Genomic DNA, 27,513 nt, shown 5'->3' with positions numbered 1-27,513 from the left:
TTTTACTATGCATATTAATAAATATTCTTTATTTAAATTTTGCACATTGCGCTTTAACATATTACATCCAAAACATTTTGCAAATGGATGTCTATTTGTAAAATCTTATATTCAGCTCATTGTCATTCTGTACAGAATTATAGGTACAACATTACTTTGCCACTAGGTTGCTTTTTGTAAGTCTCACAGTAAGAGAAACATGTAATGAAAAGAGATGGCATAAATTATGAGAGGCTTGCACAGCTACTCAACTAAAGAAACAAGCCTGAAGAAAGATCAAAATTAACAAAATCACCTCCACCAATCTCCCCACCAAAAAAAAAAAAAGAAAAAGAAAAAGGAAAAAAAAAGGATCACATTGATTTTAAGATAAAATTTTGCCATAAGTCACTAAATTAAGGTTTTGAAAGAGAAGGCGCAGTAGTCATCTTGAGGATTTCAATGAAAGAGAGCTATTTTATTGTATTTAGTTCGCTCCAGCCGTTGTCAACCAACCACTACAAATGGGCCTCTTGTGATCATTTAAGCGGCAGTATTTATTAAATTTCTCCTTCAGATGCTGTCGGTACTGTTCTCTATTGCTGTAAAAAGACTTGTTGTTTGCCATAAATGACTGTATTTCGTCTTGTGAGATAAAGATTTCCTCATCAGAAGTGCATTCAGATTCATCCTACAAAGGAAAAAAAGATAGTTAAAAATATGAACATTGCTCTTCCAACACTGCACGTTCTCTAATCTGTAAAATGACAGTGTCTCCAGTTCAAGTTTCATACCTATGTACAGTGTTGTTCAAAGTTTACAGTTGCTCTGAACAAAGAACAATTGTCACATGGTGGCAACACATAAGTCCTAACTAGCTAGCCCAGTGATCTGGGTTTGATTCACAATGCTTTGCTACATGCGGTGTCTACTCAGCATTGAACTCTGGCAAAATTAAGCAGCAGCACTGTTTCACTTTAGAGAGTTATTCTGTTTTCAGGTGAAAGGTTACGGCATTAATATGGAACTTTCAAAATAAGGAGTGATGCAGATCAATGAAAAAAAGGGGGAAATGGTCTGAGAAAATCTGTGCTCGCACTAGCATGCTCCACAAGAGCACAAATGGTGCTCACATCTTCATTACAAGATTGCCATTCTGCCACTATTATTCATTCCACTGACTCAACTTACTCAAAAATTAGAATGAGACGTCTCCCATAAGGCTGTCTCACCAACACCAACCAACCAGACACCGGGAACAGAACACCGGGAACAAGGTATGAGGTGCATCTCCACTTACCTCTTCCCTGTACCAAGCCTTAGCATACCACATACAGAGTTGGAATTCCTCAGAACCTAAGATTCAGAGCAGCAGGCTACAAACCTATGCCTTCAAACAAACGAACGGTTACTTACAAGGAGTTCCACTAAGCTCTTGGTGCCCTTTCCCGAGTCAGGAGCAAGCGAGGGTTCTGTAGATTCTGCAAATCGTGACACCTTTTTCCTGGGGTCAAACCAAGGCAGCTGCTGCCCATTTTTTTCTGAGTTGCAGCAGCTTTCAGCCTGGGGGTCTCTGGGCTTGTCAAGGGGAAACTCTCTGCACATGGTATTTCCTGAGGTCTCCCGGCTACTTGGGTCCGCAATACAACTTCCACGCTTCTGAATCAAAGAGTTAAGATAATTTACAATGGATTACTGGAAGTTTTTTTTTTTTTTTTTTTTAAACCTGTAATATTGAATTGATTTCATGATTGGGATACAACGATTTGGTAGACACACCGGACAGTATTTCCTCACAAAAACAATTCCACAAAGCAGTATTTAGAAAGGGGGTAGAGAAGGCCAGTTCAAATGCTGAATACTTCAGGTGATGGGAAATGGGCACTTGGTATGCTAGTTTACTACCTTCACCTACGTATTATTGATTACGGGACCATAGAGATAACTAGCCTATCACAGGTGTGTCCCACCTGAACAGGGTTGAGGTATACAGGAAGAGGAAAGGGCATAAGGGAAAAATGCACTACTAAAGTGTATAGGTAGCTGATGAATAAAGAGACTTTTTTCAAGACAATCTGATACTTGCTTCAAAGATTTTTTTTGAATGAGAAAGTGGAGGGAGGGAGGGAGATGAAAAACCCACACCATCTTGCTTATACCTGTAGCATTAGCCACAATCCAAATTAGGGAATTTGCAATAATTATTTTATAATACATGCATAACTAAGTTAGAATTCTAAAGCAAGCAGTTGTCCTTACATGCTCGTTCTCACACTTCAACGTTTTGCTTTTCTTTTTCTTCTTTTTGTTTTTGCCTTTTGTGTTATTCTCTTCAGAATTAGCCCAACATTCCACACAACTATCCCCATCCTCCTCTTTATCCTCACAGCGGTGGACACATGACTCATCACCTGTGAAAGACAGTTGATTTCCTCTCTCAAACACATCTTCTATGCTTTCTGTACACTAAGATAATGTTAACATTAAGTTCTTGCTGAACCTACCATTTTCGTCATGGTTACAAATGCCTTCAGTGCAGGCTACATCTGAACCCTCCCGAGATCCCGTTTCACTGCCCTCCATGCTAGATGAATAGCCGCAATCACTACCATTACAATGTGGAGATAAACCTGAGATGAAATGAGAAGTTACTGTAATCTACAGCAGTTAAGTTATAGGTTCTTTAGTTAGGGATCTACAAACAAGAAGCTCTTAAATTTTTAATTCATATTCTCTTACTTCTTCCAACTATTTTTTCCAAAAGAAAGTGTCTGAAAATATCTTCCCTCACCCTACATTAAAATGTTTTCAGAATAACCACTTATAAAAAATGAGTTTAACATACCTTTCTTTATTTTAGGCGAACCCAAAAGAGTGCCACTACTGGGACAGGTACATGAAGTGCTTTCATTGGTAACAATTACTTCTACACAACTGCTAGTATCTTCTGTACTACCACAGGCTTTGCAACTATTGTCCATGAAGTCTGCGTTTTCCTTAAAACAAAACCAAGAGAGGTACGCAAGTGTTGAAATAACCAGCCAGCTGATAACGTTGGTCTATTTCTGCTTTCTTTAAATCTCTAGAAAGGATAGTCCTACCACACGAGAAACTACTGTGGTCAGATAAGGCTGTTAAATATCATATTGCTTGTATCACTTCAAAAAGCAAAATATCAAACTTAAATAAGACATCCTTTCTTTCCCAGAACATGGCCATGGAGAACCCTGTTCCAACAGTTCAAAGATAGGTACATTTACTGATAGCTAGATTCAGCAGCACAGAACTTGAAGCCATTGTAAGGAAGAGTACTTTATGGTGTCTCTACACTGCAATTAAACACCTGTGGCTGGCCTATGTCAGCTGACTTGGGATTGCAGGGCTCGGGCTGGGATCCCAGTGCTTGGGTTTGTGCACTAGCCCAAACATCTACACTGCAATTTTACAGTCCCTCAGCCCAAGCCCGCAAACGCAAGTCAGCTGACATCAGCCAGCTGCAAGCGTTTAATTAAAGTGTAGGCATACCCTTAGTCTCTTTATAAAAGGCCATCATTGGTGGTACTTGTCTTTGAGTAGCATGCAAAACCTGATGTTCTCTTTAGTTAAGTCATCTTTTTAAAAAAAATTAGGTTATTACCTATTCAAATAACCAGAGTTAGATTTAGTAATTCCATAAATCAGAATTCTTGTTTGAAAATTATTCCTTTACAAGAAGGCAAAACTATTCTAAAGAAGTATAAAGTTCCTTAGAGAGACGCTTTAAAAAAAAAGTTAGTCCCTCAATAAACATAAATTAAATTAAAAAAAAAAGCACTGTAGAGTCCAACAACGTGATGAACAAGAGAACGCAGAGTGTTATTAACTCAAAATTAGTTAATCAATAGCAACAGAAACTGTTAAACCAATTGATCAGCAATATTTACCTTCTCCTGACTTATTTCTTTCTCTTCTGTTGCCTGTAAGGGAGCAGGAATCTCACACACACACTTATTTTTCCGCCTATTCTTCCGTTTTTGGCGCTTCTTCTCTTGTTTAAGTTCTCGTACTCTTTCCTCTTCTGAAAACTCTTCACAGAGTTGTTCCAATCGACTAATACCCTGCACTTTTTCCACAGCCATCTGTTAATAAAATTCAAAGCCTGTTTAAAGGAGTTAAAGCTAAACTTTTGCTTCTCCATTTATAAAACAGAAAGGGCAATAAAAAGGATATACTGGTAAGTAGTTTGACTCAAAGGCACTTTGAGTCAATCATAGCACGATCACTCCCAGTGCTTAAGGAAAACTGTCAATTCAAATGTGGCCCCAAATTTAGATTTTTGGGAAGGATGCTCCTAGAAGACTTATGAATAAAAATGCATCAATATAAATTTTATTAAATGATTTAATTATTTCAAGAAATGTAAGTGGAATTGAAGTGCATTGAAAACCTGAAAACAAACATTAGTGAAACAGATTTGTGAATGTTCCTTGTCCAACGTGAAAAGTGGAAGAGTAAAGCAAGAAAATTGATTTGGAAAAATGTTCTGTTTAAATAATTATAGTACTATTGCAACACAGATAAAGACATAGCAGTATTCTCATGGGTATAGCTGCCTGGAGCATCAGCAAGATGAGAAATCTAAACCCTTAAAAAAACATCAGAATCTTCCATAATGTATTTAGAGTTAAGAATATCACAATAAGGGCGTGCATATATGGGAACTTTGACAAAACATAACTCCCTATGTGGACACTCATCTTGGAATAAGAGTGGCTTTTCTTGGTTAAGCTTAAACCACTTCCAAAGCAACACAAGCTTTGGGGAGTTATACCAGTCTCACTATAATGGTTTATATTTACATCCTACCCTTGTAGACCAGCCCTTCGAAAAAAATCACAGGAAGATTTTAATTTTCAAGCGTGTGTTTTAACATATTGGAAAACAAAGGTTTTAGGTTTTGCAAAATAAAAAACCTGTCATGTTATGACTAAAAATCAGGCTCCCCCATAGCTGTGGTTTTTAAAGCAGCTCCCTTATTAGGGAATTGGAAATGCAAAGCACTGGTAATTCAGAGCCACATCTATAGCAACAACAAAAAATTCTTACAAAATGTTTTGTAAGGCTATAAGGTGGGAACAAGTTGAGCCTTAATCTAGTTAAAACTTCACCCAATGGGGATTTTCATCTTTTTCTTTTTCTTTAAACTTGTTCATAAAGATTTTGGACACAGAACAGTCATTACGAAAAGGAACCAGCAAAAAAGAAAAACCATATAATATACAAGATGAGGAAAACAGAACTATTCCAATAAAAATATTGGAATTTTAGTGTCAAAGGCACTGAAGGATGCATGAGATCATGAGTGAGTAAATGTTAAAAGGACACTCAGATAAGGTTCTGACCCAAATTTAGGTATTGTAGGTTCTCCCCTTCCCCCAAGTACTTGGAAGTTTCCAGTGAACGCAGTTTTGTTTGAGTGTAGGCATTTTGCTATAGCATTTGTAATTCAAAGGCTTCCCCATCCTTCCAATTCTTCACCATAGTTAAAACTAAATAAGGTAACCTTATTACAGCATAGCTAAAACCTGTAGCACAGAGAAGATTTCACCATGTCCCTGTGACCTAGTTCACTGTGGAGAGTCCAGCGTACAACAGCACTGGACTGGAAAATAAAATAATGGGGTGTTTTTCCCATTGTCGAAGCTGCATTTCATGTCAGAATGAAAATCATAAATGGTGAAGAATTAGATAATTTTTGTAAGTTAATAGTTAATTTAGAAAACCTTTAGTTTAAATGCTCAGTCATAAGACTTTAAAATAGCCACCCATTTTTACCTCAAAACTCTTGCGTAAAGCATCAACACCAAGGTAAAAAAGCATCTGCCATGTCTGCTCTTCAGCCCGTAGCTTTTGCCAGATTCGGTGTAGTCTTTCATAAAGATGAATACCCAGGCAAGTCAAAACCTCTTCTTGGGCTATGTCTATTGTCTTAGCATGCCTTTCCCTTCGTCTGGAACAAGATTATACTGAGTTGGTTTGGATTATGATGAACAATTTATTGATGTAGAGATATGCACAGTAATAAACTATTCCTTTCATTAAGAAAGTCAACAGAATCTATTTACTGTACATTTAAGGCAGCTGAATGTGAACATTTCTACAGAAGATAAAACAATCTGAAGAGACATTTGCATAATGACAGTAATGACTGTATAGAGTTCTGCTGTGCCGCATGCAAATGCAAAATACAAGGAACCAGAACAAAAATCTGAAGCTGCATCAATCGCTCTCATGACACGTTCACCTGTGCACAGCACCTTAAGGCTGCATTGCATCTACCATTCTATGGCTTTCGAGGGGAGTTATCCCACCAGTACATGATTTCTACTGGTGGAGGGATATTGCAAGAACTTTGTTATAATTCTGAATGTCAGTAGGGCACAGTTAAACATTTGATTTTCTAGGATTCATCGTCTATCTAGTTTATAGTCTAGTGAGAATTTTAGTTGCACCTTTAAGAGAGAAAGTAGGAAACAAAATGTTTATAACATCTTTCAAAAAAGGTGAATGCAAGTTTACGAATTACCTACCTTGCAATAAAGCAACTGTATCCCAGTACCAGTTTATAAACCATTATCTATTAAAAACAAGTATTTGTAACATCATGCTTCTGCTTTTCTCACAACACGCACAACAGTGAGGAAAAGTCTAAGTTATTCAAGTTCAGAACTATATTACCAGTGGAAGATTTTAGGACAGTGGCTAAATTAATCTTTAAATTATGGATTTTATATATATAAAATTACTCAGTAAAACTTTCATTCAGGATTCCCGTTCTATTTCACATATCTTGAACACCTCAATGGGAAAGCAAGGCAGCCCTAACGAGTGAACAAATTAATTTCAAGGCATTTAACAATTTCTTACAATTTTGCTTATAGATTTAAATGAGCCAAGAGATTAATGAAATGTTCACTGCTTTGAAACATTATCATGAAGGTATAGATCAAACAGAAATGGTTACATCTAAAAATCCGTTATGCAGCAGAGCCAGAAAATATTAATCATCACTCTTGCAACATATGTTCAGAAATAAAATAAAGAAGCAAAGCGCTAGATAGCCCATTCTAGCAAATTACATACTCATACCCTCCTGCAAACTCTGGTTCAGCTCGACCCAAGAGATGTGCAATGAAGTCTGTTTCACAGCATACATGTATATGACGTTCATGTGGACAACAACGCAAACCCTCATAAAGTGCAGCACAATATCCCTTTTCTTTGCTGCAGTCTAGTTCACCAATAAGAATATTGTATGCCCGAAGCACTTTATTTTTGCAGTCAGTGCAAAACCTGTATTAAAATAAAATTAAAAAAAAAAAAAAAAAAAAAAAAAGAGTAGGAGTGAGTATTCTTATTGAAGTAGCAATTTAGAACAGAGTTTAATACCATTATAAGTGTCATTTAGGAATATAACCGTGCATATTACATTTATTAAACTAAACCACTATAAGTTAAGATATTTCAAACAAAAATGTTAAAAAGACTTACATTGATAATATCCAAAGTATATAGTAGATTTTATAATATAATGAAGTTGTTAATATGACCTTTCATACTTTAGGGCATAAACCAACCACAAACTGCTAGCATTAGGAAGAAACTTCCCCTATGGACAGATTATTCCATATTGTCTATTATGCAGATTCCTGCAAGATATTGGACCAGGTGAATCACTGGTCCAAGCCAGCACAACAATTCCTGTACCTTTAAAATTATTTTTCCATCTATGGCACATTGTAAGTGACTTTGTAAGGCGACTTCAGAATGTTTTAAGTAACTACAGTGAATAATGGGAGACATCAAAGAATACATTCTTACCTAGTATGTGCTGCATAAGATCAGTATTTCCATTATAAACTACTTTAGTGCCTTAGATTTTACTACAGCGAAGTGTACATATTAAACAAATAAAATGTGTGCAAGTAGCTGCACAAAGATGTGTGGTTATACAAGGTATCTAATTCACCTTAAGTGTGTCATAAAACAGTGCACTAAGGGCTTTCAACTAGCTGTGAAGTGCATTATTCACTTTTAGAAAAGTGCTAAATCTAAAGAAATAGAACCAAGCTTAAAACTATTTTGAGAAGTAATATTGATATTCAAGGCTTTAATTATTCAAATGACTGACAGCTACAGAAAAAAGTCTATGGTCCAAACTCAATGTGCGCCTAGTTCAGTTTTAAATTCTGAAAAGTTGCATGCCTACTTATGTCAACTTTGGGTTGTATGGTGTTATATTTCCCCACTAACCCCCCCCACAAAAATTGTTTTATCTACTGAAAGAGACAATATTTTATAAGTCAACCACGTTTCAATTGCTAAGCAGTGGCCCATTTATATCCTATTTTTATTTGGTCAAGTGAGGGAAAATAGAAATATTTATCCAGGTTCCAGTAACATATTATATTAGGCATACTGCCAACTAAAGGCTATTTTGAATTTTGTAAAAAGACTTAAGCTGTTTGTGACAGACAGCTGTTTGATTAGTTTTATCAAACACTCTGTTCCTATGAATTTTAAGGTTTTCTTTTCTCATAATACATATTGGTACCTTTGGATTGTTGTAAGGTAAAGAATTTAATTTGGTAAGATAGCTGCCATGCATATGCAGTTGTGATTTAGTGCACACTCACCAGTTGCCACACTGACCAGAATATTAAAAAAAACACTGTCCTATATTTTCCTACGCATTAGAGATAATGGTGCCAAAGGATCATTAAGAACTTTACAATATTAAAAATAATTTAGATGCTATAGCAACCCTAATTGAACACCCTTACTTTCACTGGTTTTGTTCTCATTGTTATTTTAAAAGTGTAAGCATAAAAGTAATTCCAAATTAAGACAGTTAATTCTAAACGGAAAGCAATTCTTAAGTTTGCTGAACGGGGCCCATAAATATTATGGCAAAACAAGTTTTTATTGAACCTTTTTGGAAATATACAGCTATAACAGCCAGCCGGCTGATCCACAGATCAATTGAACTCTAAGAGAAGTATACGTTTAAAAAAAAAAAAATGCAGAAATTGCACATTTAGGAAAGAATTACTTCATATATTTTTCTAATGCAAGGGGTAAACTAAACACTTTTTACAAAGTGTAATATGGTATAAAGGACCTAAAATGTCAAACACTGGAAATACTGTTTTTATTAACTTAATACATAAAACATAGGCATATTTTGATGGTTAAATATGGTTGATTTTTACCTGCTCTTTTAAAAGTATAACAGGAAACAGTATTGAGAAACTTTTACCATTGTTTTGCTTTAAATACACTCAATCTAGAAAGTTAAAATAATGGTCTGAAGTTCTATCCAGGCATTGCCTTGTTACTACATTTTGATTAAATTGTGAGACTAAGTTACAAGAGCAAGTTAAAAAGGTCAATTATAGCACAATATTCTCTCAGATCAAGAAATAGTTTTGGAAGTACTGCTCATACTCTTCAATCAAACTCAATAAAAAGGGGCACAGAGTGTAAACATGTGGAGTTTGATTCTTAAGTTATCTTCTGAGAATAGTTTACATCAAATCAAATGCTGATGCCTCAGATAAGTCAACTGCCTCTGATATTTTTCTAATAGCTGCCACATGATAGTTTAATAGTTGCAAATAAGACTTCCACAATCTTTATTGAATGGGAAAGGAAATATATTAAAAAAAAGAATGCCATTTCATATCTCAAGTGACTACGTAGCTAGAATTAAGATACAAGTTACAGTGTTGTACTAGCTAAAAATCATAAATGGAAAGTAAGCTAAGGCCTGATCTTAGGGTTCTACATTTCTCCTGCTATGACGCATTATTACTATCAAGCAACCAAATAGTACATCTTGTTTTTTGGTGTCTCATCAACTATTGCAGAGCTTTGCAAAATTGTCAGAGCTCAACAAAGACCTTTTCAATTGACCTTTAACGTCAAACTGTATTCTTTATATACTTTGTTTCATGAGAGAATCCCCAGTATGTAAGGTATAGAGTGTAAAAAACATTTTAATTCCCTTAACTTACCTGTGTTTTCGCAGATATGTTTCTAATGTTTCTAAAAGACAACTAGAATCAATTAAAACGACTTCATCCCTGCATTCTTGGGACATGAGTTCCCACACATCCATCCAACAACCCCTGCAGAAAGAAACATACCATACCAATTAAAAACAAAAACTGCACATTAGTTTCTTTTGAGAGAGAGAAAGAGAGAGAGAGAGGAAAGCAGTAGTGTTATTTTTCTTTAATTATTTTACCTGGCAGCTCCCTGGAAAGGTCCATAGTGGAAAGTGATCCTACATTTGCTCTCCTTCCTGTTGTCTTCACTATTTTTCTTATCTGCACCTAATTTCTCTGTACTGAGTGTGCTATTGCTCCCTTCACTGTAGCATAGTATTAAAAAAAAATTACAGCTATAACACGTCTAGAGTAAACTACAATGTTTTCCTGAAACATGCTATCAAAATCCTACAGTAGCTAATTGAGTTTGAATCCTATATATTCCAAGATACAGGAAAGCATTGCACGTCCCAGAAAAATTATTATTCTTCCATAAAATCAGTGACAAGGACTATCAAATGGAATTTGTTTTCTGCAAGAATCATGATCTCAATGACAAGTTGTAGGTAACATTTCCCCCACCCCCAAAATCAAGTACTACTTTTCATGTAAAGTATCTACAATCTTTATTTCCACAGCAAATTGATATTTAGTTTGCAATCTGAAATTAAGACATGCTTCAATACCATCAACTACTTCAAGTTCAAAGCTAAAACACCATATTTCAGTTATCTTAAACAGCATACATTTGCTGAAAGAATTAGCAGTTGTATGGCAGAGAAGAAACAATTCACTTTTACTGAAGGGCTTGCTGACTCTTGGAAGTTTACCGAAACAGCGATTTGGAAACAATTACCCTGGAAAATTTATTTCTGTATAAATTCCAGCATTAATACGCCTATGGACGAAAAGGATGTATCTAAATCAGAAAAGGACACGCTTATTCCAAAATAAGGGTATGTCAACACTACACAAGCACTACAGCAGCACAGCTGCAGCTATGCCGCTGTAGTGTGGACACACTACGACAATGGAAAGGATTTTCGGTCACTAGTAAATCCACCCTGTTGAGAGGCGGCAACTATGTCAACAGAAAAATTCTTCCGTCAAAGTGGGACAACCTATGTTGCACAAGGAGTGACTTTTTTTTTCATAGTCCTAAGAGATACAGCTAGGTCTACCTAAGTTTTAGGTGTAGACCAGGCCCAAGAGTGTCCACACTGGGGCTTTTGTCAAAAATAACTATTTTAGAACAGTTCTTTTGATAAAATTTCCAAGTGTAAATAATCCTTAAGACTTGAAGTGGAGTCTAAAGTTATCTTCTGAGCCCCAAAGGGAACACAATAATGATATGCTTTTTACAATTCAATAGATGGTATGACTATAGGCTCCTAACTACTTGTCAGCCAATAACCACAGTAGTTGACTATTTGTAATTATAACTACAAATTTAGTATGTTACTGAAAACAAATTAAAACTCCATGTTAAATCTTATATATAAGATGCATAATGCAAAGCTGTGATTATCTTATTTAAAGGCAAGGCTTCTTGCAAAGGAAAAATAAAATCAGTCAGAAGTTACTTTGAAGATCATTCACAACTATTTATTCTTGGACACACACGTAAATTCTATACCACCTCCTCAGTTAAGCTATTAATACATTTGCCTTCATTCAAAACTGCAGATTTAGTTGGGTTGATAGCAATATTGCTAGTACCTGAGGATTTCTGCAATATATAATAGTATATGCAGTACTATATTGAACAGTATATTTTAAGCAAACCGCAAGCCATGTAATTTAAACTTCCTACACACGTTGACTACATACAGCATTATCTGAGAGTTGGAAGCCTCAATTTGCATACTATTGAATATATATATATATAAAATGCAAGTTGAGAGAGCTAAGGCAAAATTTTAATTATGTTCATGTATGAACCATTCTGTTTCATAATCCTCTTTGGTCTGATTCAACCTGAGAATAAGATATATATTCATTTATTAGAGAAAAAGCGGCTTTTGAGGATTCATCTTACAGAAATCAACGTGCAAAAAAGACTAAAGTTGTCATATTCCCTTGGATTTGCTATATTACTCTAGCTTCTATGCCTCTGCTTATGCCACAAAACAGTGTGTACTACCAACTATATTTCTCTTTATTGAAATATTTAATCTAGTCAGAGATGGAACTAATGACTAGCTACTGTTATCTCAAGTTCAAGACATACAGAGTTTAAAACAAAACAAAAAACAGTATCAATTTTATTTCCCTCCTCCTACCCAGCCTCTCAGAGAATGGACATCATAAATGAAAGACAAGTTTGTGTTTAAAAAAAAAAAAAAAAGTTTGTCCTACAACCTGAAACTTCTGATCAAGCTCTGACATGTTGTTGTTTACTCTGCCAAAGACAGAGCACAACTGATACTGACAAGGTTCCTATACATTCCAATGAGGGATAACATTTACATAGACTTTATAAGGCCAGAAGGGACCATCATGATCATATAGTCTGACCTCCTGCACATTGCCCAGAACCTCATCCCACCCACTCCTGTAATACGCCCATAACCTCTGGGTGAGTTAGTGAAATCTTCAACTCATGATCTAGACTTCAAGTTACAAAGAGTCTACCATTTACTCTAGTTCAAACAAGCAAGCTTCCAAACTCTAGAGGAAGATCAAACAAACAAACAAAAAAAACACAACAAAAAACCCAGGGTCTCTGCCAGTCTGAACTAGGGAAAATTCCTTCCTGACCTCAAATAGGGCGATCAGTTAGATCTTGATCATGTGGGAAAGACCCAAACAACGGACACCTAGGAAAGAATTCTCGAGGAACTCAAAGTTCTCCCCATTTACTATCCCATCTCTAGCCCCCAGAGTTGTTTACTAATAGCAATTGCACATGAGCGACATGCCATTGTAGGCAACTGCATCATAGCATCCCCTCCACGAACTTAAGTTTAGTCTTGAAAAAAGTTAGGTTATTTGCCCCCTACTAATCCTCAGTTATTGCCTCCAAAACCAACAGAGATCAGATAAATTCATGCTTTCATTTGGACTTCTGAAAGAAAAGCTAAAATGGAGTAATGTCTCCATCTCCCTATACATATTTGTAAACACATATGCACTCTCCTTTTCCTTAACTCATGCTGCAGTATTCTAAAGGGTATGTTCTGCAACTCCAGCATTGACTATATTGGATCTTTGTTTCACTTAGTCTTATACTTTTGATCACAAGATTTTCTAAGAATTTCTCTTTTACTAATTAAGGGTTTGTCTACATTTGCAGCACTTCAGCTGCACCACGGTAGCGCTTTGAAGACGCTACCTATGCCGACAGTAGGTACTCCATCTCCCAGAGAGACAGTAGCTATGTAAATGGGAGAAGACTTCCTATCAACATAGTGCTGTGTACAGGGGGAGTTCAGTTGGTATAACTGCGTTGCTCAGGGGATTATATCAACGTAAGTGCGTAGCGTAGACCCGGGCTTAGTTACATTTACATCCCTTGCAGTCCGTTATTACACCATTCAACTTAGCAAAGTAAATCCCACCCAACTAGAGATTCAGTATATCTTATTTATTTGCCTGAATTGTTTTTAAAATCAAAAGACCACGACCTAATATGGAAACAAGACAGACAACATGAATGGCAAGATGTCATAGCAGCAGCCAACTAGTAAATTTTACAGTTAAAAAGCCAACTATATTTTGAAGTGTGTACACGCCTATGATGGTGGAGGGAACTAATGAATTTTAGGCATTTTTAATACTTCAAGCTCTGCACAGTCCAAATGAGTCAAATATTATGGCATCACATTTTGAATAAACGATATGGTTAACTAGACTTGAGTCTATTTATACTAACATACTATATATTCAATTCAAAACATGTTTATTCATAAAATCTGCAGTCAATGAATCTTGCACACTTTCACACAGATGTATGAAAGACTTACAGAAAGCTTCTACAAGCACAATTAAACACATGAAAACTGATCTAATTTATCTTTATTACACATTCTCTTTTGATTACCAGCAGTGCCTAGGGGCCAACCAAGAATGAGACCCTGCAGTGCTAGGTACTGTACCAAAAAAAAAAAACCCCCACACATGAAAAACAGTCGCTGTGCTGAAGATATCATCATCTAAATAGACCAGACAAAGGGAAAGAGATACAACATAGAAGCAGAGCTGACAGAATGGTGGTTTGCAACTGTAATGTTAGTATCATGATTCCCCCCCTCCACCCAAAGGAACTGTGGTTTTATTTGTTTCCACGCCCCCCTCAATTCTTTCCACAGGGTCAAAAAAATCCAGCCACATAAAGCAAATAACCGTGATAAAAAAAACAATTAGCAATTCAGTAGACGACATTAAGAGAATCAGGGCTACTAATATGCATTAACATACACATCAGAGCTCTGACCAAGGGCTTAGGGACTAAGTTAGGCCTAATTGTTTATTAAGAAGAAGATTCAGTGGTCACGTTAGAGAGAAAATATTTCAAGTTGATGTGAGAACAGCTACCTGGGCAGAGGAACTGTGACAACAGAACGAGCCACTCAGAACAGTTTGTCTTCGTTCATTTGATACTGACATCATATTTGTTAGGATGGAGGTAGTAGAAAACTGCAATAACTCCACATCCCACCTGAAATACTCACAGGATTGGACATGGGGAAGTAGATACGACTGTTATTCTGCATATTGCTATCCCCAAATTGATATGATTGCGATAGGGTGACCAGACATCCCGATAAAAAATTTGTCCCGATATTGCAGCTTTGGCGTTTTTTTTTTTTGCTTCAGCAGCTCGGCTCTGGCCGCCTTTTTTTTTGCTTCCCCCATGTGTCCCAATATTTTGTCCATCTCATCTGGTCACCCTAGATCGCAATCCTGCATGTTGCTACTCCCAGATTTTCAACTTTTATATTTTGTGGCAAGTAGTCTTGCCCTAAAATACTGAGCTTATTGAACCAAACTGACTATTGCTTTAAACAAGTATTATAATCCATAAAAAAAACTATCACAGGAGTCCAACACACTAGCTGACAGCAATATAAACAAACACTTCTTTAGCTCAGATTTGCAGGACAGTAGAAAACAATTATCGGAATGTTCTGTACAACAGTTAGCTATTTGCGTATATAAAGACTTATTTAACATTTAAATTATAGTAATGTATAGATTCCAGTAAGTCTGGGATCCCATTATGTAAACCTTTACGAATAAAAGATAATGACAGTCCCGGCTTCAAAGAGCTTATGGCGCTATTCCTAGGAAAGACCTGGTAAAAGAGGGGATTTTCTTCACAATTTTCATAATTATGCAATTTTTTGTGAAGATAACAAAAAAGTGACACCCACCCATTCCAAAATCAGCAAAGAATTGTCAAATTAAAAAATGTTGACTATACCCATTATGAAATATTGTTTCAAGCTAACAATATAAAAATATCACTACGTTTAAGATGTGCATGCATTGGTTGGATTTTTCAGTAGTGGTTAAGTGGACTGGATAAGTGAACATATCTGGGTTTCAAATTAACATTGAGCTAACATAATGAGGTTCACACCACTGTACAATTGTTTCAGTTTGACAGCAGACCGAACAGTAAATTGGCTTGTAAAAATAACAGTAATAGTGTGAGAGAGCTATAAGTTTCCACTGTTTAAGTGAAAGACAGACTTTGCTCTAATCTCTGCAAGTGTTCATCTGTGCTGGCTTTCCAACCATATTTAAGAACAGCTGCACACTAGTTTAGCTCCATCCACAATGCTATACATGTTTAAAATATATATATGCACTTTTTAAAATATGGTTTGAAAGCCAATGTAGATGGGGCCATTCAAAGTCTTCAAATCAGATTTTTCTGGTGAAGATTTCTACTCTCAAAGTTCACAGACATGAAGTTACAGCAGTGGAATACGACCTTCGAAACAGTTTTATAGCTATAAAATTTTGCTTTTGCGAGGCTGCTAAAAGGGTTTTGGACCTATGCATGCAGTTCCATACTGTATATTGCTGGCCCCCCATCTCTCTGCCTACAAAAATCAGATAAACCTACAGAATTTTCACTATCTCTTCATAACAACAAATTGTGGAAATACTACTCATCTATAATTCTGTTCTTTGAACATTTTTAGATTTTAAATGTACACAATATACTTTAGTGACGTAGTATCCAAGTTCTCTTAACTTACCCCAAAGGTTTTGGCTTGTGCGTGTCTAGGGAGTGCAATTGACATCTCTTGTTCTTCTTACTTTTTGGAATTGCATCTATCATATCATTTAATTTGGACCTATGTAGACACATTTCAGAAATCAGTTTTAAAATTGAAGTTACAATTTTGCAAACAAATCTTTACAAGATTATCCAGCAAACATTAAATGAAGACAACCTGTTACAGACACTATCAGAGATACAAATACTGTGCCACTCCTTTATTAACTCTAAGCTTTTCTTTTTCCTGTTTTCATTATTGCCTTTGCCGGTAAAACGTTTCAGGTAAAGGAGGGGAGGGCAGTAGGCATTTTCCCAACCAACCATTCTAGCAAGCAATACGAATCACAGTCCAATATGCCATCCAGACACATTTATGCCTTTATCGATAGAAAACAAAGCCTCTTCTGTGCCTACTAAGTCCAACCTTTCCTATACTAAAGCATTCCTTCCTCTCACCCCACGCGCAAACTTACTGTAGTATAAAATGGTAAGAAAATATCATTTGTTTTAATGATTACAATCTAGAGAAAAAGGAAAATCCTGTTCTATTGCAAGCATCCTTCCTCTAGACATGCCAACGAAAGTCACATATGGCCACTTGGAAGCCATTGGCTAAGAATCTTAATACTAATTCTGAATCCTTTTTGCAACTGGAAAAAGCAACAAATTCAACTTGTCATCTGAAAGATTAGCTAGTTTAAACTTTAATAGTTTAACAGATCACACAATTTCCAGTTCAGCTTTGCTTTTGAGTTAATTAGCATCTGATCACAGTGCCAATAATACGTTCATATCTGCAACAAGAAAACTAAGCAAAACATACATGCAGAAGTTAGCTTATTTCTTTCAGAAAGGGGCATGGAAAGAATAAGCCGAGTGACTGCATTTTGATACATCACTAAGAAGTTAAACTTACCCATGCACATAAAATAGAGTATAAAGCTTCTTTGCATCAGTCATACAGCTTCGAGTTACAGAAAGGACTCCCTTTGGCCCTACCGTAAGGGGCTCAAGTGCTGGATTTCCAGACTCAACGAGCTGGGAAAACAGACGTTCCACACTACGACGACAGCCAACACATGGGACAAGCTGAGAAAGTGCACTCAAGACTTCACGCGATGTCACCATCATGGCAATATTTAGATCCTGCTGTTTAAGCATACTATGTCGCTGAGAGATAGAGAGAGATGCAATGAATTAAGATTTCTAAAGGGTTGATTTTTAAAGTTGTTTATTATAGAATTCTAGACTTTCACAGAAGTTTCCTTTCAAAATTCCTTAGTGGATACTGTCTGCAGCTCCAAAATTTCAGGTCACCAGCTCACTCCGTCAAGTTAAATATCATTTTTTTTTGGGGGGGGGGGGGGGGGGGAGAGGAGAGTGAGATTTGAAGTCCTCCTATTAAGAATTCAGGCCACACTTAAGGATTTTTTCTTGAAAGCTACATGCAATTTCATATTAAAAAATTAATAACTTAAAAGAAGAGAGTGTGTACCATTTCTTGGAAACAAACATTTTGCTTAATCATCATCATTTACTGAATATGGGATACAACTTTCAGACTTTGATTTTAACACCTATAACAATAAAGAGCCCCTCAACTTTCAATTACATTTCTATAGTTGCAGGAGCCTGAACACCTGTTTAAGAAAACAAAAACAAAAACAAAAAAAAACCAACACAGCATGTTTCTCTCTTCCCTGTGGTCAGTGAAACTGACCATACAAACAGATATCAAAAGCACAAGTTGGGGGTATGAATGAGGGAAAAGCATTTTAAAAAAAATATATGTTACTAATCTTCTATTGTTACTTGAAACAAATGTAAAAAATGCAGATAGAAGTCTTTAAAGGAATACCAACATAAAAATATTACCAAAATGTCAGAGATAAATAAAGCAACAGTGTAGCAGTGATGATGCTATGCCGCAAGTCTACTCAATACTTGACTAACAGCAGAAGAAACAGTGCAATTATCCTGCATAGCAATACTTTACATGCAGCATCTGTGTCAGAAATACCACAGTTAAAACTAAAGTACAATATTGAAAGAAGCTACTTTGTCTACTGCTGACAACCCCAGCCTAAAGGAGGTAGAATAAAGAAGGAGAGACAGGATATCCCCCTCACCCCAAAAAGCCAACTTCATTAACATACAGTTTTCCACACCAAAAATTGTGAGAACCACAAATTTGCTTTTTTAGAATCCCACTGTTAACCATACTATAAATTAGTGCATTCACCCCTGCCTTGGAAGTAGATGCAGGCACCTTATGTTCAGAAGTGACAAATTTATTTATAATAGAATAAACAGATTAGCAGCATCCTGAAACCAAATAATGGATTAAAATAGAATTAGGAATCACAGTTTCTGTAAAGTATAATACACAAATACACACTGACAACCAGATGTCACTTTGCTAAAATTTCTGTTTTAAATAACATGGTACTTCATCTTTGGAAAGAAGAGAGTGTAAATAAAGGAGCAGCAATTGCAATGGGACAAAAGCGTAATGTATCCAGTGTCTTTTGGTGCTAGTGCCCAAGACACATTTCACTGCACATCAAGCTAGCAATGTACTTTATCAACATGGTGACTGATACAGCTTTGAAGAAGTACATACCATAAAGCAAGTAACCAGAGAAAGTAAAATCTGGCAAATGGATTTTTCAAACTGACAGGAAGTTAAGGATTGTGTCTTACCTGAATGAACTGCTTTAATTGTGCACCATTATTCTGATGTCCATCAAGGTTTAGCACATTATCGGGAAATTCCATCACCATCTAAACAAGAAAAAAATAACCTCTCAGAACACAAAAATTCAAACATAATCCAGACCTGACTTTATTCTACTTCCTTTAAAAAAAAAATCCATGTACAGTTGCCTGTTGAATCGCCTCATTCTTCTCACATTACAATAATGGAAACTTTAAATGTAAGAGTACTCCATACAGAGGTATCAGAATGGTCAGCAAAGCATTCAACTTTGTCTTGCTGTTTTAGAAGACACTTTAGAACATGTGCTTTTCTAAAACATTTCTTTAGGAAGTGGCAACAATCATTAGGTTAGACAGCAATATTTATGTTACTAATATGATCTACAAAAGTGGTTCTCAACCAGGGTCTGGGGAGCCGCGAGCAGGTTTCAGGGGGTCCACCAAGCTGGGTCAGTGTTAGACATGCTGGGGCCCCGGGCAGAAAGCTGAAGCCCCACCACATGGGGTGGAAGTCCAGGGCCCTGAGCCCCGCCATCTGAAGCTAAAGCCAAACAGTTTTGTGGGGACCCCCAGGAAACTGCCCTGCTTGCTACCTGCTAACACCAATTCTGACTTTTATATGCAGAAAACCAGTAGTTGTGGCACAGGTGGGCTGTGGAGTCTTTATAGCATGTTGGGGGGAGGGGGAGGGCTCGGAAAGAAAAAGGTTCAGAACCCTGATCTACAATATTTGAAGAAGTGCTTCAATTAAAAACAAACAAGAAAACCCACCACACATTATTGCAAGGCATTATATAAAGTGATCCAATAGTTCAACTACAGAAAAAAAAAAAAGTTATGGAAACATGTGTACGACAGTTTAATCACTTCACAGTCTATTCTTGCAAAGTATCAATTTTAAGAAAATATTAATTTAACAAGGTATTCCAAAGGCATTTACATTGCTTTGGATGACTGTAGGTGCAATTCTCAAGTGGTTCAAAGCAAGATGTTAAATCCACAGAGCTATGTGATAATTGGTACAATATTTCATACTATTTCTTGCCTAATTACTTATCATGCACCATGGAAGCCAAAAGATGGAAAAATAAGGTGATTTGGTATTCACTTATGGTGCCATTTGCTAACGGAGAGTCAAACAACATGACTATTTAAATAATGAAAAGCACTAAAATCTATTTTGCACCCAAAAACCCAGCAAAATATTTTCTTGTTTACAAAGTGCAAGTTCCCTCAATCCAGTTAATATTATTTTAAATTTCAGTATCACATCATGGATCGGGAGTTTCAACAGGCAATTCTGTTCTACCATTTTAACAAGGGTGCACAAATATTTTGTCTGGAACAATAAAAAAAACATTTTACCAGCTGCAGTTAGGAGAACACAAGTCTCTTCCTTTAGTATTCAAATTGCTATTCCCTGCCTTCATCGCATTCCACAAGACATACAGAACTGGACTCCTTCAAAGGTACAATTAAGATACGTCTCTTCACAGTTCCTCCAATGTGTATAACAGATAACAGAGGAGATGCAGAAAACTAATCTGCTAATCTTTTGCAGACAGTCCAAGTTTTGTGTACCTTTAATTTAAACACCATTTACTTAAAAAATGTAACATATTACAATGCCACTCTTACTCTAGTAGCTTACCAAATAACTATAGCTAAATTTCTTCCTCTTATTACCTTTAATTTCATTTAACAACCTTGCAGAGAACATTCCAACTCAGCTGACTATAACTACTGAAAGAACTGAAGCCCTGATGCTACACCTGGCTCCAGGTGCATGGATCATTGAGTCTTCACAGAGCCCCACTAAAGTAAGTAAGGATCAGCCTGCACAGAGCTCTTTATGGAATCAGGGCCCACACCAGTTCAAATTCAGTCCCAAACTTAGATTTTTATTTAAAAAATTGTTTCCATTGGATAGAAACATCCTTGTTTTAAACAAGAAACCTGCTTCAGCGTTTACATTTCAAATTGCACCATGGAGAGGCAAAGAAAGACTGACTAAAAAAAAAGTGAAGTTTGCTTAACCGATTTTCATTTTCCAACAGAGAAATGCAGAGAAGTCAAATTTATTTTTAAAATTCAGTTTCAGTGAGCTAACGTGTGGGGGAAAAAAACCCTGTAATTTAACAGAAGTCTCTGTTGTTACCGTCCCTTTAAATTGGACAAGTAGCTGAACTAACATGTCAACTCTAAAAATGAAGTAGTTTGCTTCCATTTTCCTTTTCACCAACTCCTTTGCCTCGTTAATTGGCTAGAGAAGAGGGGCGCAATCTTCTGAAATCCTCATTGTGCTTCTGCTTCCCCCACAACACTGAAACCAACTCCAGAGCTCTGATGCATCTCTCTTTAGAGCCAGCCAATACTACTCTTTCAGCTAGAAAGACGTTTACTTGAATGATAATATCTATTCTCCCAGCCTTGAAAGCACCTTTGTCCCATTAGAACATGAATGCTTCGTTCTATTCTTTAGAGGATTCTGTTTTACTACCCTGTGCCATTTATGGTTTCTACTTCTTTTTTGCCCTTCCTTTGGTCCCACTTTACATGCCTCTGTGGTCCATAACACTTTGCGAGCAACAGCATGTCATTTTTGGTGCAGGATTTTGGTTTCCTACATTTACTATGTTTGTATAGTGCCTGACACAATGGGCTAACCTGGTTCAGGCCTGTAGGTGCTACTGGAATATAAATAATTGTTCCCTGCACCTATATATTCTCTGCCAGTTAATGCCACATATGGTATGCAATCATGCTGCACATAGCAATTTCCACCAGCTGCCTGAAACTGACGTTCTTTGTCAGTGTTGATATCATACTCCAACTGGGAATGTGCTATGTACCAGAATGATCTGCTGCTATTAGTGAAGAAAGGCCAATAAGTAATTTCTGTCTTCCACCCCAACATCAGAGAATGCCCTCCAAGGCTCCTGAACAGTACAGTGAAACGGTCAAAGATTAAGCTTTTGGATGAAGTTCTATGGACAGGAGCAACAGCAACCAGTCAGTTCCTGAGGTTCTGAAATGGAAGAGGAAGTCCCCACAGTACCAAATCAAACCCATCCCCTCTACAAATCATATAGAGTATGTTATTTTCATAAACTGAAAAGGTAAATTATTTTAATCTTTCCGCAATTTCTCTTTATGAGAAGACAGGACACAAAAGCTAGCGCACTCTTCATTTAAAGGGGCAAAATGATACTGCATCTGTGCAATGTCTATGCCACTTTATCATTATTCCTAGATGATGCAGGAAGTTTCTACCACATTTTAGTTCAAACACACATTTACCAATTTCGGGTCACTTTGATGTTTTGTTTCTAAACTTCAGTTAGAGTTTAAGTTTGCATAATGACTTATACAGATGCAGACCTTCTCAATCACCTATGTTTTTAATTAAGTTTTAGATGGGTTACTACCAGCCTGTTTACATCAAACAAACACTCATTTGATAACTTTTAAATTTAAAAAAAAGTAAAGCACTAGAGCTAAGCTTTGCAGACAACTGCAGAACATGCACTACTTTTTTCTTAAGTATCTGAAAAAGTATTATAGATACTTAAGACCTAGGGCAAACAAAACAAAACAAAAAACAAACAAAAAAACCCAAGGAGACCACCCAATTACTATTCCCATAACTGTTAAAGAGGAGCTTCCAGCATATGTAGAAACGTGAAATTTTTTTGTGACTCCATAGTGGTAACAGAATGAGACTGAACCAATAGTAATGTCTCTATATAATGAGAATGACAGTACTTATACAAATACCTTTCACCTAAAGGGATCACAAAACAACTTAGCGCTATACACAGGAACCTCTTCAATCACAACTGTAGCCTACCTCTTGTTTAAAAGCACAATGACAGTCTGATGGCACTGAACAACACTAACCGTTTAGGACAGGAAGAGAAAAATATTTCAGCCCACTAAAATAAGAAGGAATTTTAGGTAAGCAAAATTTAAATTACCCAAATTGTGACTTAGGCAGAACAGCAAGACTTCCCTGGTCTGTATTTCATTTTAGTCATACTTCAAAAGACACAGGAGAAATACAAGAGGTCTAGAGAGGTAACAAATGCTTAGAAGCAGGAATATCCTTCCATATGAAGAGACTGAACTATTTAGTCCAGAGAGGAGAAATGCGTATACAAAATACTTAACAGCTAAAATACAGCACATCAGGCACTCCTATTCATCATCTCATAATACAAGCCAGGAAAATCACCAAAATAGAAAAACAGGAATTTAACACAGATAAAAGGAAACTTTTTACACAATGCATAATAAACATATAAAGAAAAGGAGTACTTGTGGTACCTTAAAGACTAACCAAGTTATTTGAGCATAAGCTTTCGTGAGCTACAGCTCACTTCATCAGATGCATACTGTGGAAAGTGTAAAAGATCTTCTACACTTTCCACAGTATGCATCCGATGAAGTGAGCTGTAGCTCATGAAAGCTTATGCTCAAATAAATTGGTTAGTTTCTAAGGTACCACAAGTACTCCTTTTCTTTTTGCGAATACAGACTAACACGGCTGTTACTCTAAAATAAACATATATCATCCATTGTCACCAGATAGATCAAGGCCAACAACTTAATAGGATTAAAAAAGAGGACATTAATATGGATGAGACTATCCACAGTTCCATTAGATTGGATAAAAATAAAATTAGGGATAAAGTTTCATGCTTCAGGGATAAGGCAAATACTAACCAGCTAGGGTTAGGAAGACACTTCCTCTATAGGCACGTTGTGCCACAGTTTTTAATTATGGGTTTTCTTGCACCTTCCAGTGAAACACCCAAGAGGATCCCAAACCAAAGCCCCCCAAATTACATTCAGTTAATTTTACCACATTCACCAGATAGGGAAGAGGGGAGAAGAAAAAAAAAAAATCACACGACTGTAGATTTTGAACATTAGAAGAGTGCAATGAGAGACAGGACAACCAAACCATCAAGCAATTCAAGGAGAACTGTACAAAGGACAATGTTCTGATGCAGGACCTAAACAACATCAACATCCCTAAATTGTTTTATTTTAAACACAAATTTACCACCAATCCACTTAATCCTCTTCTCACTTATTTTAAAATGTCACTTATATTTGGCCAGCCTCGTTTGTTACCCGAGTTTCATGATTCACCGATTATATTAATCCTATATTATTTAAAGATTGCTTTGCCTTACTTTTGGGTAGACAGACACAATGCCTACCACTTCTTGGAAATTGTACATACATGGGCCCCAAATAAGCAAAAAGTATTTTCTGATTTTGTCACCTATATTTTTCTGAAGAAGTCTGGTGAAAACCGCATTGCTGCGTTAAGCGTTATCAATTCCCAAAGATTATCGCATTGAGAGAACTCAAAGGAGGAGCCTAAGAGGCATGTCTAAAGAGAAAGGCCTCGCCTAGGAATTGCAACATATCCTCTGTTTATGTTGTAACTGCTAGGTGCTCAGCTAGATACATATAGAGATTAGGTGTCACTTGTACAACAGACACTCACTGTAAGGGTGTCATCTATGTAGAGGGGGATCTGCCTCTTTTCGAAGGGAAATTCCTCTTCCCCGTCTCTGCAAACTGCAGCCAGCCGCGCCATCTCTGCTGTTGCTGCTTCCTCCTAGCTTCAGCCTGCAAACAGCCAAGCCCCGGAGAGGTAAATAAGAGCACAGGTTCTACAAAACACTTTCACCAGCAGGGAAATGAGTCCACTTCAACAGATCGCCTGATTCAACACACTAGGGTGTACATTAAAAATCTCATCTTTCCAGGCACCAATGCAAAAGACCCCCTCCGCCCAGCCCACACCCATTTTCTGTACTCAGGTCACTGTTTCTGGGTCTGGAAGAAACTCAGACGGATAAGAGATGGGACGTAAGGTGTAAAGACTGGGAAATGCGACACAGCATGTGGGAGGAGACAGCGGGACGTGGGAGGAGTCAAACCTTGACCCTCTATTGGGGTGTCACCAAACCACGGGGAGGCACTGTGGCAGATCACGGAAAGTCTGCCCAGGCCTATCAAGGGCTTACTAGGACTCAACCCCCTTCCTGCGGGATCACTACGACCGGGGGCAGGGGGGAGAAGAAGAATCCGCCCGGGCTGTCAATAGGCCTTTACCCTGAAGCCTTGACACACACAGAGGGGGGCCGGGAGGATCCGCCCATCCCTTCGTGGGGCTCAGCCCCGTCTGCGGGGCGGTCACCCCCGTGCAGCACCTGGGCGCTTCCCGGCACGGCGGTTATGTAAGGAGCGGAGAGGAGGTTCCTCTCTCCCGAGCCCGGCCCCCCCGCTCCCGGACGGGGCCCCTTCCCCTCCACCGGGCCCCTTCTTCCGAGGGCGCCGCCGCCCGCCTCGGGAGGAGGAAAGAGGGGCCCGCTCCCTCCGCGGCCCCCCAGCAGAGACCCGGCCCCCGCCAGCTCAGAGCAAAGCGTCGCCGCCCCGGGGCCCAGTAGCGCCCTGCCCCGGCCGCTTCCTGGGCACGCCGAGGAACCAGAGGCTGCCTGCGGCCCACGCGTCCGACCCACCCGCTCAGGCAACTCCCCGGCCTGGGCGCCGACCGGGGCCGCTCAGCCCGGAGCCAGCCGGCGGGCGGGGATCCCGACAGCGGGGCCCTCCCCTCCCGTCGGGCCTTCCCCGGCCCCCTTGCGCCCGCCTCCCCTGTCCGGCCGCCCCCGTCACCCTCTGCGGGGCCTGTCAGGCCGCCCCGCTCGCCCCGCGGCGGCCTTTACCGGCTCCCGAGCGAGTCCGCAGCCTGAGGCGCTGTGACAAGCCAGCGGACGGCCCGGGCCCCAGCTACCGCGTCTCCTCAGCGCCACCCCGGCCCCGCCTACCTCTCGCGAGAGACCGCGGCCCAACCGCCCCCCACCACCGTCCCCGCGCCCGGCCCTGCGCCCTCGCCGAAGGGGAGCCTCGCCCGCCGGAGTCACCCGGGCCTAGGCCGCTGAAAGGAGACCCCCGCCCTCTTACCCACTCGGCTCCCGGGCGGCGGAGCGAGTGACCCGCCCAGGCCGCGCGCCCAGCCCTGCCGACCTTTTACCTCCCGCCACCGCCTTCTCCTCGGGCCTCCGAGCTGGGTTCGGCCTTCACCGGGGCAGTGGGAAGCCTCGGAGGTGTCACAAATAGCCGCGGGGGCCCAGCGCCCGGCTCCCTCCGCCGCCTCGGGAAATAGTCCGGCGGGGCGTCAAGTGCTCCGCTCTCAGGGACCGGGGTATTGGGGATAGTGCCCGCTGAACCGGAGTGTGAGGGGACTCGGGGCAGCCCCGGGTCATGGAGAGGCGCCGGGGCAGCGCCGGCGAGGCGGGATCGGTCCGCCCCTCCCGTCTGCCCTGAGGCGCTGGCTGAGGAAACGCGCTCCCCGCTGTGCGGGTAAGGGGGGCACCTCCCTCACGGGGGGAGACCCTCTGGGGAGGGAGAGAGAGAGAGGGTGGGGGGCACCCTCCTCTGAGGGGACCTGGAGCCCCCTGTCTGAAGAGGGGTACACACCCCGTGAGGGGGGCCTTATGGAGAGTCAGCTACTTCTCCACCCTCTGTGGGAACATAGTCCACGGCACCTCCCAGAGACACCCCTGACTTGGAGGGTTTGGTTATGCCAATAAAACTACTAGCAAAATGCTCCAGTGTTGGCCACAGTTACATGGGTATTAAAATCCTTACACGGGCATCGTTTATGGAGTTCCTCTGGCTATAGCAGGTATGCTGGTTTAACTGTGTCCACGCTAGGGCGTTTGTGGTCATAGTTATGTTGGTAAAAAAAAGTAATCATGCCCTCTTTGACCAACATAGCTATGCCAGTAAAACTTATGTGTAGACCAGCTCGAAGGCCCTGTCTTGAGGGGGGAAAAAAGGTGAGAGGATTTTCCGTCATGTTAGCTGAGGCGGGTTGGCTTAACATAGTTGAAAAACTCTGTTAATGCCAGTGAGGACACAGACTAACATGTCTGAAGCTGTGCTATCAGGCATGCCCTTTGCCTTGTTTATACAGAATTAGATTTTTCTAGCATGGGCTAAGCTCACACCTTTAAAACCCAGTTCTAGATGAGGTACTGGGCTACACTATCACCCGCTAACAGGCCCTCTTCTGCGTTTGCCTACATTATACAAGTATTAACAGGGCTTTTCAGTCAGGTTATTAAGCTAAGTCTTGAGCTAACACAATTGAAAAACACCCTTGCTCAAAATTGGGCCTAAGGGGAAAGGAAGGGCTGCCTCCCAGAAACACACACACGTCCCCAACCCTTGAAAGAAGACAGATGAGGCCAGGTTAATGAGCTCCACCCAAAGAAGACAGCTTTGCAGCTCTGGGCTTGCAGCATCAGTTATGAAAGAAAAAAAATTGCTTGAGTCCTGGTACCCTCCCTCCTAGGGCATATAAAGAGGAAGTGGGTAAGGTGAAAGAGAAATTAGAAAGCTAGTAAGGGAAGGAGAAAAAGTTGGGGGTTAAAAAGGAAATCCCCTGCATTTTATGTGACTGCT

General features: G+C 39.1%; 2 protein-coding genes across 8 annotated transcripts in view; one reads left to right on the top strand and one right to left on the bottom strand.

The window, feature by feature from the left end:
* Positions 1-26,170, bottom strand: GGNBP2 (gametogenetin binding protein 2). 7 transcript variants are annotated; one of them, XM_073315404.2, is made up of 15 exons: positions 26,078-26,170; positions 24,545-24,669; positions 19,009-19,089; positions 17,222-17,475; positions 16,283-16,381; positions 10,268-10,393; positions 10,035-10,148; positions 7,102-7,311; positions 5,794-5,968; positions 3,903-4,097; positions 2,825-2,975; positions 2,484-2,609; positions 2,239-2,390; positions 1,396-1,638; positions 1-670 (listed from the first exon to the last, which is right to left on the bottom strand). In XM_073315404.2, the coding sequence occupies exons 2-15, from the start codon at positions 24,635-24,637 to the stop codon at positions 467-469; spliced, it is 2,223 nt and encodes a 740-aa protein (XP_073171505.1). In that variant the 5' UTR covers positions 24,638-24,669; positions 26,078-26,170; the 3' UTR covers positions 1-466. The 7 variants fall into 7 exon arrangements, with proteins under 7 accessions (XP_073171505.1, XP_073171502.1, XP_073171506.1 ...); XM_073315401.2 differs by lacking the exon at positions 26,078-26,170 and adding an exon at positions 25,770-25,876; XM_073315405.2 differs by lacking the exon at positions 26,078-26,170 and adding an exon at positions 25,770-25,876 and having other exon boundaries at positions 7,108-7,311.
* The window catches only part of MYO19 (myosin XIX), a 44,213-nt gene continuing 41,222 nt past the window's right edge, over positions 24,523-27,513 (top strand). The window contains exon 1 of the mRNA XM_073315397.2: positions 24,523-26,406. The gene's annotated coding sequence lies outside the window, so the exon portion shown is untranslated. The remainder of the gene's footprint in view (positions 26,407-27,513) is intronic.

This window comes from Lepidochelys kempii, chromosome 17 (assembly GCF_965140285.1).
Source record: "Lepidochelys kempii isolate rLepKem1 chromosome 17, rLepKem1.hap1, whole genome shotgun sequence".
Taxonomy (NCBI): Eukaryota; Metazoa; Chordata; order Testudines; family Cheloniidae; genus Lepidochelys; species Lepidochelys kempii.
Note: the sequence above shows the minus strand (reverse complement) of the source record. Positions and strands in the feature narration are given on the sequence as shown.

What these genes read in the sequence shown, in the direction of transcription:
- GGNBP2 (XM_073315404.2), bottom strand. Translation starts at nt 24,637, where the DNA reads ATGGCGCGGCTGGCTGCAGTTTGCAGAGACGGGGAAGAGGAATTTCCC. An exon ending in CCTTTCCAGGGAGCTGCCAG is followed by an intron (nt 10,149 to 10,267) that starts GTAAAATAATTA and finishes TTCTTTCTGCAG; the next exon opens with GGGTTGTTGGATGGATGTGT. An exon ending in TGAAGTGTGAGAACGAGCAT is followed by an intron (nt 1,639 to 2,238) that starts GTAAGGACAACT and finishes TCTTTGATTCAG; the next exon opens with AAGCGTGGAAGTTGTATTGC.